Raw genomic sequence first — 12,557 nt, forward strand, 5'->3', positions numbered from 1 at the left:
GGAAGCGCCCCAGCGTGCATGCACGCAGCAATGCATATGGAAAGGCTCTTAGGGACCTGCCAGTCTGGGGTTTGAGTGGTGGCGACTAGGGTCTGTTAAGGGGCCAACTATAGAATAATTCTCCACATCAATAATGTAGAGAGTGACTAGCTCAGAGTGGATACTCAGTACCTACATACTGTGTGACTGGCAGATGAGTAAATGAAGGAATGAAACGGGTTGTTCTGAGAGAAGAAATGAGAGCTGCAGGGACAACAGGGAAGAAGGCTACCTAGTGCTGCCCCTTAGGGAGGAGGAAGGGAAGTTCCCAAAGCTCTCCTTAACCTTCGCAGGACAATGGAAAGAGTCTGTCCCCTCCGCCCACCCAAACACCCTGCTTCCATTCTGAGGAAATGCAGTCATCCCCATGGAACCACTTCGGCTTCTGACGCTGTCTGCCTCCCGTATGGCACCTGGAGGAGTGGAGTGCTCGAGGGAAGTCTGTCTCCAAGGGCAACCGAAATTTCAAATCCATATGTCACCCTGTTTTTTTAGAGGAGACTCTGCTCAAGTGCTAGCTAGGCAAGCAACTGACGATACTACACCGCTACCGACGGGGAAAATGTTTCCTAGCATAAGATCAAGAAGCAAGTTTGATTCTAGGATGGGACAGAAAATCCTAACGAAGAATGAGGGAAAGCTGGAATTTCCTTGCCAATTTTCCATTCCCTGAGAACATGGCCATCTGTGGTCCTCAGCCTGGGTCCTCTGACCTTTGGCCAAGTCTGTTAAGGCTGGACTTTGAAAGCACAATTCATTTGATCAGCACTGATGGCAGACAGGAGAGGGGGTTCTACCTCATTATATCTTCCAACAGCAAGAGGTCAGTGTTTGACATTTCCTTTTCTTTCAACATTTGTGTCTAATAGTTTTTTCACTTTTGTTCCATAGGATGCAGCCACATTGAAGAAAATATGCACTCATCACCTCTTCTGTTTTTCTAGGACTAATTAAAGAAGCTATAACACAAAGGTCTGCATCAGCATTTGAGAGGCTTTTCAAGGTTCGTATGATGTGAGCAACTTCCTATGTCAGAAGCACGCTGACACTTTAGCGGATAATAATGAAGTGCTGACAGCATTTTCTCCCACCACATCCAGTGGACTAACGGCTAAGTGACAGTGTGCACAGCAGCCACTGGGACAGGATGATGGGTTCCGCCTCATGTTCATATGAAAGATATATACAGCCCAAGGGGAAAATGTAATGTCTCTAATGTGACCTTCACTTGACATTTGATTAAGACAAAGTTGGTACTTTTTTTTTTAGAAGATGCTTTCAAAACCAGGAGAACATATCAGTGAAAAGACCAATGATATACACACACTTCCTTAACTCAGAGTGACTGGCAAGGCTTTACACTTTTAGCAGTTTCAATTCTCTAAAAAGAAATGCCACCTAGAAGAAACGTGCTGCTGCTGCTACTGCTGCTAAGTCGAGTCAGTCGTGTCCGACTCTGTGCGACCCCATAGATGGCAGCCCAACAGGCTTCTCTGTCCCTGGGACTCTCCAGGCAAGAACACTGGAGTGGGTTGCCATTTCCTTCTCCAATGCATGGAAGTGAAAAGTGAAAGTGAAGTCGCTCAGTTGTGTCTGACTCTTAGCGACCCCATGGACTACAGCCCACCAGGCTCCTCCGTCCATGGGATTCTCCAGGCAAGAGTACTGGAGTGGGGTGCCATTGCCTTCTCCGGAAACGTGCTAAGCACCCTCTAAACATTTCTCATTAACTTTCCCATACTGGTACTTGCTCCTGTAAGGCTGGCTTACAGCTCTCATCCTAAGTCAGCTCTGTCTGCCAATTAAGGAATAAATGAGAGACTGGTTGCTATTTGAGAGAAGGAACTGGATCTGTAGGAATGTTCGTATCAATAGTTGTAAAACATCTTGAGAAATACTAGGAAAAAAGCAACTCTAAAAATGTCCTGTGATGAAATGATAGAAATGGTAGTGAGGAAACCAAATGCACAGGTTTTTCTAATAAAGGGACAGGCTTCCTCTCCTGGTACAAATAATCTGATCTAAAGGGTTAATTCCTTTAAAAAGATCGGTTTTTGGATAAGAGTGAAAACACACCACTGTGTCTTTAGCATACAAAGAGCTCCCAGAATGGTCCTCAGGCGGTCCAGCTCTGAGCATCCGGATTCTTTTTTTCTGGTCTTTAATTATGCTGCTGAGCACCTAACTCTTTATGTAAAAGCGAGTGGAAGGAAACGGGATGGCTAAAGTCATTCAAACGCCCACTCACCTCCCATGATTTTGGACTGGCAGTTAATAAACTCCGGCTTCCTGTCTGTGAGGTAGCGCTGGCAGGTATGGTGGAGGATCTGGAAGAAGGTACATTTTTCTGAGGCTGTGCTGGCTACCCACTGGTCAAAGGCATTTTCAAACAACAAATCAAACTCTGCAGAATCCTGGAAAAGACATTGAAAGAACGAATGATCTCCATCTCTAAAAATTGCGGCTTCTAGTTTACCATATCAAGACTCATAAAGGCTAAAACACCTTTCTGAGACTTTGCTAATCACAAGGTTCATCTTGATTAGCACCAGGGGCACAGAGAGTCCACCTTTCTCTTTTTATCAAGCAGATCTCTTTGTCTCACAGTGTTTTGAGATGTCCCCAAGAAGCAACGAGCACAGAAGTCCCTTTAGCTTAACCGCATATCAACTTGTATCCTATTTCAGATTATACATGGTCTTTCCCATTGCTCAAAAAAGGATTACTTCAGGTTCCTGGCACTGAACAATATTAATCTTGTCCCTAACCTTTGGTAGGGAAAGATTATCCCTTATTATTGTAGTGTATAGTTTCATTTCACATTTCATTTTTCCTCATCATTGATATATGGTTAGTGTATAAGCAAAGGGAATTTACTTGCATACATAACTCTACCATGAAATGTTTCATTTATTAAATCCAATGGAATTCTAATACATCATTTTTAAGGTGCAGTTCATTTATTTGATTTTTGGTAAATAAACCTCATCCCTGATTGCATTAGGAGACAGATGGAACTTTGATAAACATGGTTTTTCATACTGATAATCACAGATGTGATTATCTGAACTCTGCACTTGGCACTTTGCTCTTTGTATTGGAGGTAGCTAGCATTTCTTCAATATGCATCTCCTTAGGTGCCTCTGTCCAACATGATGAAAAGATTTATACTTTTCCATAAGACGGGCACAGGAATCAGAAAGTCTCAGCCACATAACTGGAACAGAGAAATAGCCTTGCCCAAAACGACTCAGACAGCCACCACTCTGCCAAGGTCAATGAGAGAGTCACTGTGAGAGAAGAACACCGTGGCTCGGCACTGGACAGTTCACTCACCCGATTAGGATCGATGCCGTTAACCTGGCGAAGCTGCTCGAGCATCCACTGTGACCGCCGCACAAATGACGTGGAGCCTTCAAACTGTTTGACCTTCGTAATGGATGCCTGCGTGGGTTTCTTGTTGGTCACTGCCAAGAAAAGACCACTGTGATCAGTGAGTGTGCAGGGTGGGTTGGATTCCCATTCACAGGTGTTTCTATCTTATGCCTACATGCATATGTGCCATAAAAGAGAAAGAAAAAATGACATATTTGTGTGTGTGTGTATACATGTGTATGTATGTGAATATAGAGGGCAGGAAGAGAGAGGGAAGTGCAGAGACAAAGAAAGAGCAGGAAAACAGAAAATGAATGAGTATGTGTGCCTTTAGTGAGAGGCGAACTCAAAAAGAACAGACATTATAATCTGCACCCTCGAGTAGTTGCAATATAATTTTAACTGTAAGGGCAGCTTCATCGATGCCTTCATCCACTCACATTGAACACGACAGGGACAATTAATAGCAAGCCCCTCTAATGGAGGCTCCAAATAAACCATGATGGTTAGCAGGGAAAGCAGCACAAAGGGCTGAGAGCATCAGGTAGGGGTGGCTGGGAAAGGCTACCTTTTAAAGGTACAGTTTACTGGTTCCCTGAGGCAACTACAATGCATATTTCTAATGCTATAGTCCAGTGTAAGTATTCCAGGCTTCAGTGATAAAATAAGAAGAAATACTTCACTCAAAAAAAAAAAAAATTGGCCTTCTAGTTCAGTTCAGTCACTCAGTCGTGTCTGACTTTGCGACCCCATGGACCGTAGCACGCCAGGCCTCCCTGTCCATCACCAACTCCCAAAGTCTACTCAAATTCATGTCCACTGAGTTGGTGATGCCATCCAACCATCTCATCCTCTGTCGTCCCCTTCTCCTCCCACCCTCAATCTTTCCCAGCATCAGGGTCTTTTCACATGAGTCAGTTCTTCGCATCAGGTGGCCAAAGTATTGGAGTTTCAGCTTCAACATAAAGTACAGTTAGTTTTTATCTAATCTGCATCTGATTATAACCCTGGCCCCCCTCCACATATGAATTCCTTAGGCTACCACAGCTGCAGGCCTGCAGCAGTTCCTCCTCTCGGCCTTGGTCAGTTCTCCCTTCCGCGCTGAGGATGGACCTTCTCACTTCTCAGACAGAGATCAAGCACCAGCCAGCAGTAGAGAGTCACTCTGAACCTTTGCCTGTCTGCTTACTTCTTGACTTAGAGCCTCAAGGGAGGGGAGGTAATTAAGTATTTTAAAAGGATTTTCCTCAAAGCTCCTCCTGAGCTCTGGCTGTAGGAATTGTAAGTTTAAATAGAATTGATGCTATTAAAGGAAGCAGGAAAAGTGGAAAGCACTCCTCGTAATGAATGCAATCCTAGTAAGCCTGTACATCAATGCTACATTCTTTCTTAGTTTCAAAGCAGCCCACAGATCCCACACTTTGAAATAACCATGCAATGCTCAACAGATGGCAAAACGAATCCTTGTGGGATGAAGGACAGAAAGTACCTGTGCCAGTTACGGTTGGTGGTAAGAAGGCTCTCCTTCACATACAGCAGAGTTTATCACAGCTTCAGTGTCTGGGGTCATTTAGGCAGGAAAACAGTGACCAAGAGGGGAAAGTGAACAAAAATATATGGGCACCCCGCCTTTAGCTGAAAAACCTATGGTCTAGGACTGGGCTTTTTTTAGGATCTCAGTCCATCCTTCTCTCTTTGTTCCTAACCAGAATTTAGCAAGCATTTTTTTTTTAATTTCAAATAATCATTAGGTTTAATGCCCATTATTCAGTTATATTTTGGCTAAACGCTTATGAACATTTCACACCAATTGCGTTTACTTTCATGGTTAAAAAATCATCACCCCTTAAACAACCAAGATCAAGGAAATGTTATCGTCTTTCATCCACAAATGGCCTGTCTGGCCTACAGCTCCACATATAAGCCTGTTTCAGTCCATGAGGAACAATCTTTCCCCTCACTAAATTCATGCAATATTACCAGTCTACCCAGGGCTGTCTATCCACTTAATTCATTTAATTTGTGTGTCCATGTGACACGAAAGGGACTCTCCTAAATTTCTCTGATAGTCATACCCTGCTCTGCTGTTTTAATAGCAAAGGAAACAACACACCTGGAATATATGTGGGTCCTAAAATGTGCTTAAAAGATTAAAGAATGCTTTGCAATAACAGGAAAACATGGGTTCCTGTATTAGACCCACACCCCTAAACACACACAGAGGATTTCCTTCTTTGTTTATGTAAATTACATGGCATTTAGGCATCCTGGGAAACATGAAGGTTTTCCTTCTGACTTCAGTTAACTCTTACTTTTATTACTGGTCCACTTATTTCCAACTAGTTTACAGCATAATAAAAGTTCAAACATAATTCATGATGGTTGTAATTATTGGCATGTTTGGGACTGACATTTTAGGAAAGCAAGTTCCACTGGAAGTTTGTCACTGAACATGAGAAGGGCAGGAACTCCACCCACCCAACAAATGCCCCTCAGAATTGTTCAAGAGCGATCACATTGCTTCATGGTCATTTTTAACAGAGGCAGATATGACTTCATCCATTCCTGCTTTTTTTACCCTCTATTAGTTTACTCCTTGCCCAGTTCTTGGAATCTGATAATTTTCCTGGGCACCGAGCCTGGTTTAGTTTAATTTTTGTTTAGTGTTATTATCTCCAACATCCCACTTTCTATTTTGAAGCAGGTGCCTTAAAATTATATTATTATATACACATTATATAGAATTAAATGAAGACTTCCCCCTTCTGAAATCAAAACACTTGCACAATCATGCCATTGCCAGACTTTCTGAGCTCTGTGTTTGAAGAAGCCATGTTTTAACCCCTTTCTATTTTGGTGTTTTCCGGATCCACAGCTGTTAAAAATAAGTCATTCAGTCAAATTCCAGATGTCTAGTGAAAACAGCAATTCACCTTCTCCTTCCCAAGGGAAGCTAATTTACAGCACACTCTGGAAAATGCAACCAAATGATGTGCATCAGTACCCCTGTCGGGTAGATTTCATATTCATTATTTTGAAAAACTTTAAAGGTGAGATAATCAGGGCATTTTGTCATAGCTTCATCTTTCATGAGGAAAAGGTAAATATATAAGCATTTAGAGAGGGTATGATGATATTCCCAGGTAACACCGCAGACTACCCAGAATCAGCCCCATCCCCTAATTTTCCACTCCGACCCACACATCAAAATCACCTGGGAGTTTTACAACAAAAATACCCAACACTGTCAATCAGAATCTTTGGGGATGTAGTCCTGGCATCCATATTTTAAATCTTTCCAGTTGACTCGGAGGCACTTTGAGTGCTAAGAGCTACTGAACTATGTGCTTACTCATTTAACAAATATTTATGGAGCATTTATTAGATGGAAGATACAGAAGGAAGTTTTGAGGATTTTGAGGATTTTTCAAATATTAAGAAAGAAGTGGTTCTCAATAACTTTGGTGAGAAGGAGATAAGAATGATGCTATAGAGAATAAAGCATAATAGAATAAATGACACAGGAGTCATCTGAGATGTATGTGGGGGGCGGGGGTGGATTTAAGGACCAAAGTAAAGTTGGGGAAAGTCAGGGAGGTTTCATGAGGCAGCCACATTCTGGACAGTATAACATCCCTCACCAGGACATCTGTGATTTTCCCCAAATTGGCCTTTTAACCAGCTTGACTGTTCAAACTGGAATATATAAGGCTGAACCATCTTTTAAGAACTCCTTGCCAAAGCAATCTTGAGAAAGAAGGACAAAGCTAGAGGTATTATATGCCTTGATTTCAAACTATACTACAAAGTTACAGTAATCAAAACTGTACGGTACTGGCACACATACACAAAGAAAACAGACACAAAGATCAATGGAACAGAATAGAATCTAGAAATAAACTTATGCATATATGGTCAATTAATTTCAACGAGGGATCTAAAAATACACAGTGGGGAAAAGACAATGTCTTCAATAAATAGTGTTGGGAAAACTTTCACGTTGCATCCACATGCAAAAGAATAAAACATCATTTACAAAAATAAACTCAAAATGAATTAACATCTTAAATATACGACCTGAAGCCATAAAACTCCTGGACAAAAACATAGGCAGTATAGTCTCTGACACTGGTCTTAGGAATGATTTTTTGGATCTATTTTCTTAGGCAAAGGCAGCAAAAGCAAAAATAAATGAATGGGACTACAAAACTAAAAAGCTTTTGCACAGTGAAGGAAAACATCAACAAAATGAAAAGGAAACTTACTCAATGGGAAAAGATATTTGCAAATGATATCTCTGATAAGGGGTTACTATTCAAAATATATAAAGAACTCACACAACTTGGTATCAGAAAAAACAAACAATCCAGTTAAAAAATGGGCAGAAGACCTGAATAGATAGTTTCCCAAGGAAGACATAAAGATGGCCAACATACACATAAAAACATGTTCAGCATCACTAATCATTCAGTTCAGTTCAGTTCAGTCGCTCAGTCATGTCTGACTCTTTGAGACCCCATGAATTGCAGCACGCCAGGCCTCCCTGTCCATCACCAACTCCCGGAGTTCACTCAAACTCATGTCCATCGAGTCAGTGATGCCATCCAGCCATCTCATCCTCTGTCGTCCCCTTCTCCTCCTGCCCCCAATCCCTCCCAGCATCAGAGTCTTTTCCAATGAGTCAATTCTTCACATAAGGTGGCCAAAGTACTGGTGTTTCAGCTTTAGCATCATTCCTTCCAAAGAACACCCAGGACTGATCTCCTTTAGAATGGACTGGTTGGATCTCCTTGCAGTCCAAGGGACTTTCAAGAGTATTCAAAATGCAAATAAAAACTACAATGAGATATCACTTCACACTGTCAGAATGGCTGTTATCAAAGAGACAACAGATAACAAATGTGGATGAAGATGTGCAAAAAACAGGACTGCTGGTTGGAATGTTAACTGGTGCCACCACTGTGGAAAACAGTATGGAGTTTCCTCAGAAAATAAAAAAACAGAACTACCATATGAGGCAGGAATTCTACTTCTGGGTATTTATCCAAAGAAAACAAAAGCGCTAATTTGAAAAGACATATGCACCTCTATGGAGAAGGCTAGTTTTAATATTTGCAAATTACCCACAAGGAGACAGAATTACTTTTGCAATGTACAACTTCAATGTCTCATGTCAACATGAGCTGCATTTTAAAAAATCTTCCTGGAAATTCCCTGGCAGTCCAGTGGTTAGGACCTGATGCCTTCATTTCCGGGTCCTGGGTTCAATCCTTGGTGGAGGAACTAAGATTCTGTGAGCCTTGTGGCACAGCCAAAAAGGCAACAAACAAACCAAACAACTTTGTGATCAAGATTTAAAAACAAACAAAATCTAGTCCCTCCCAATTATAACCTTCTTACCCTGTTGACAGTGTTACTTTAACTATAGAAATATGTAGATTTTCACTGTGAAAGGGTATACATCTCAATGGGAAATAGATGGGGAAACAGTGGAAACAGTGTCAGACTTTATTCTTCTGGGCTCCAAAATCACTGCAGATGGTGATTGCAGCCATGAAATTAAAAGACACTTACTCCTTGGAAGGAAAGTTATGACCAACCTAGATAGCATATTCAAAAGCAGAGACATCACTTTGCCAACAAAGGTTCATCTATTCAAGGTTATGGTTTTTTCTGTGGTCATGTATGGATGTGAGAGTTTACTGTGAAGAAGGCTGAGCACCAAAGAATTGATGCTTTTGAACTGTGGTGTTGGAGAAGTCCCTTGGACTGCAAGGAGATCCAACCAGTCCATTCTGAAGGAGATCAGCCCTGGGATTTCTTTGGAAGGAATGATGCTAAGGCTGAAACTCCAGTACTTTGGCCACCTCATGTGAAGAGTTGACTCATTGGAAAAGACTCTGATGCTGGGAGGGATTGGGGGCAGGAGGAGAAGGGGACGACAGAGGATGAGATGGCTGGATGGCATCAATGACTCGATGGACGTGAGTCTGAGTGAACTCTGGGAGTTGGTGATGGACAGGGAGGTCTGGCGTGCTGCGATTCATGGGGTCGCAAAGAGTCGGACATGACTGAGCAACTGATCTGATCTGATCTGATACATCTCAAGTCAATGACAGGCTCAGGCACACCATAGGTAGTCTTGGAGAGTTAAATCTTTAGCTTGAAATCAGGAAGCGTAATCCCCAGAAAGTGTGAGTTCCTGTCTCAAGATGGGTGCTGCCCTCTCCAGACAAGCAGAAACAATGCCCATTCTATTATAAACCAATACTGGTGCCAGTCCATATAACATGCATAAATGAACAAGCAAATCAGCAAACGGCTCTCCCGACCAAAGGAAGCAGAGGAAGAACGTCAGAAACCATGAAGAAGCCAACAACTTACATCAGGCTCAACTGTTCTGTTTCAAGATCGAGCCATGGTTATAAGGAATGTGAACTGCTTTTTTACTAGAAAAGAGGGGCATCCTGGGAACTAAGGGGAGCAGAGAAAATGGTAATAACCAAGAACTTACAGAAATATTAGGGGACTAGAAGGAAAAAAAGTTGTGGGTTCAAGCCTTTGAAAACAGTCTTTTCTTCCCTGCATCCTTATTCTAGCAGCATCTCTCTTGCAATTCTGTTTGTCTCAGCCTTGTTGAAAACACGACTTCAGGCCTGAGATTCAGCAACCCAAGGTTTCCAATGTGCTTGAATTTTTAGGTTCCTCAGACTTTTCCCCATATACCTGTGGGGAAAAAATCAACTTGCATGCATTTTGGGTAAAAGGTTAACATACAATGAATTATAAAACTTGGTTAATGCTATTACTGCAAGTTTGTATTTTATATGGAAAGGGTATAGCATGTCTGATTTATACAGTGTAACCTTGAAACAAACACACGCACCCCAGCCAGGGAAATAAATGCCTTGACCTGTGAGAACGCTGATGGCTTTCTGAAAGAGATTAACTCCAATACGAAATACTGTGGTATCCAATGAAGAAAACAGAAAGGGTTAACTGCAGCCATAAAGCCTCATTCTGTTCTTACTTCCTAAATTCTGGAAACAGATACAAACATCATTTTTGATCTATTCTTAGGAGATTTACAAACAGAGGATCTAAAGACAAAGGCATCAAAGCAGGGGCTACCTGACTCAAGAATGAATTAAATTACTCTATAAGCACCTCAAAGACTGGGAATGAAACTCACAAAAGAGATGCTTTTAACATGACACTTCCCTTTCACATTATCTGTCATATACGGAAAAGGTACTGGCCAAGGGGCAACTCTCTTTAGGGAAATGTCATTTTTGGTAGAAATTTAATACACATTTTACCAGTGAGAGGTGTTAAAAAGCATTCTTAGTTCTCAAATGCCCCTTATAGTGAGAAGAGATAGAATCATTTAGTCTTTCAGCAGCTGTAAAGCAGAAGCTCTTAGGTACCACCACCTCACCACAATCGCCCCCTCCCCACACCCATGTGAGGGGAGGGCCCAGTGCTCTGCTGCCTGACACAACTCCACTGTTGAGCACATTATATTTAATCTAAAGGAACCATGGAAGGATGTTATGTAGATACGGGTCATCTTCTATGTGAGAAGAGTAACAGCCACCCACAAGGAGACTTGAGAGAGAGACAGAGAATGTGCTAATGGGCCAGAAACATATAATAACAACATATAATATCACTAGGTTTCTGGAGAAATCAGAGCTGCCGGGACTTAGCAAACGTATGTTGTCAAATATAATGACAACTATCAGTCAAGTAACGACAGATTTATCTGCTCTCTCTGCTTTCCATCCTTTTCACTACCACCATTTACTCAATACTTTTAATAGTACATTTGATGTGAGGGCTTATATCACTGAAGTTCTAGAGAAAGTGAATGATGTCACTAAGAACTTGTCACTTTCACTCTTTACTGTGCAGGGAATAAGATCTAGCAACATGTTCTAGGTAAAGTGAAAGTTGCTCAGTTGTGTCCTACTCTTTGCAACCCCATGGACATGGAATACAGTTCATGGATTGCTCCAGGCCAGCATATTGGAGTGGGTAGCCTTTCCCTTCTCCAGGGAATCTTCCCAACCCAGGGATCGGACCGAGGTCTCCTGCACTGCAGGCGGATTCTTCACCAGCTGAGCCACAAGGGAAGCCCAAGAATACTGGAGTGGGTAGCCTATCCCTTCTCCAGCAGATCTTCCTGACCCAGGAATTGAACCAGGGTCTCCTGCCCTGCAGGTAGATTCTTTACCAACTGAGCTAGTTTTAGGTAAAGTGAATGTCAATTACATTAGTGAAAATTATCTACGATTCAAACTAGCTGATTTTGGTAAACTCTAAGTGATAGCTACTAAAGCTAAACATCCATATACTATAAGACCCCGCAATTCTAGCCTCATGTCTACAAAACAGAAATGAAGGCTACATCTACCCTTCTGCCTGAAGCAACCCAAAATGGACAAAGTGAATGAAACAGGGAATAAGAGTGGTTCCTGAGAGACCGGAAATGAATGAGGCCAGCTTCCCTGTTGGCTCACATTGTAAAGGCCTGCAATGTGGGAGACTTGGGTCAATCCCTGGGTTGGGAAGATCCCCTGGAGAAGGGAACAGCTACGCACTCCAGTATTCTGGCCTGGAGAATTCCATGGACAGAGAAGCCTGGCAGGTTACAGTTCATGGGGTCACAAAGAGCCAGACAGGACTGAGCAACTTTCACTTTCAGCTCCATGACTGCCCTTCTTTTCTGGTTTGAGAGTGTCTGTGGAGGACACTACCGGGGACTGCCGGACTCTCTGCACTGAGAAGACAAGAGCTGAGCACCCAGGGAAACCAATGTCCTTAAAATTCTCAGGACAGAGCAATGAAGAGAGAGAACTTCACACACACAGAACTCCAAGACCTGCAGAGATTCAGCCTTAAGTATTTAGCTGAGTACTTCTCACCACAGGTGTGTGAGGAAATTACCTGAGGCCAAAGAAAGAACCACTCAAAATGAATAGAGGGAAATAAGTAGGGCTAGACACAGTGTCTGTTCCCACCAGTCAGACAAGAAAACCTCAGGATTCAGGAGGCCCCGAGGATACACAGAAGGGCCTTGCCCCACGAGTTAGGAATAATTAGCCTTAGGCTGAACAGTGCTCTAGTTTCGCTTACAAATG

At 42.3% G+C, this 12,557-nt stretch overlaps 1 protein-coding gene across 36 annotated transcripts in view; it reads right to left on the reverse strand.

Moving 5' to 3' along the window:
- The window catches only part of STXBP6 (syntaxin binding protein 6), a 266,713-nt gene that overhangs the window by 55,651 nt on the left and 198,505 nt on the right, over positions 1–12,557 (reverse strand). For 35 of the 36 annotated variants that reach the window (XR_008705487.1, XM_055556312.1, XM_055556314.1 and 32 more), the window contains 2 exons: positions 3,376–3,506; positions 2,288–2,453 (listed from right to left, as the gene is read on the reverse strand). Coding sequence is in view for 35 of the 36 variants with exons in the window: in XM_055556312.1 (XP_055412287.1) it covers positions 2,288–2,453; positions 3,376–3,506 (297 nt within the window). In the remaining variant the exon portion in view is untranslated. Of the gene's footprint in view, positions 1–2,287; positions 2,454–3,375; positions 3,507–4,456; positions 4,579–12,557 lie in introns of those variants that run through there. The other variant, XM_055556326.1, reaches the window with a different exon arrangement.

This window comes from Bubalus kerabau, chromosome 19, assembly GCF_029407905.1.
Source record: "Bubalus kerabau isolate K-KA32 ecotype Philippines breed swamp buffalo chromosome 19, PCC_UOA_SB_1v2, whole genome shotgun sequence".
Classification (NCBI taxonomy): domain Eukaryota; kingdom Metazoa; phylum Chordata; class Mammalia; order Artiodactyla; family Bovidae; genus Bubalus; species Bubalus kerabau.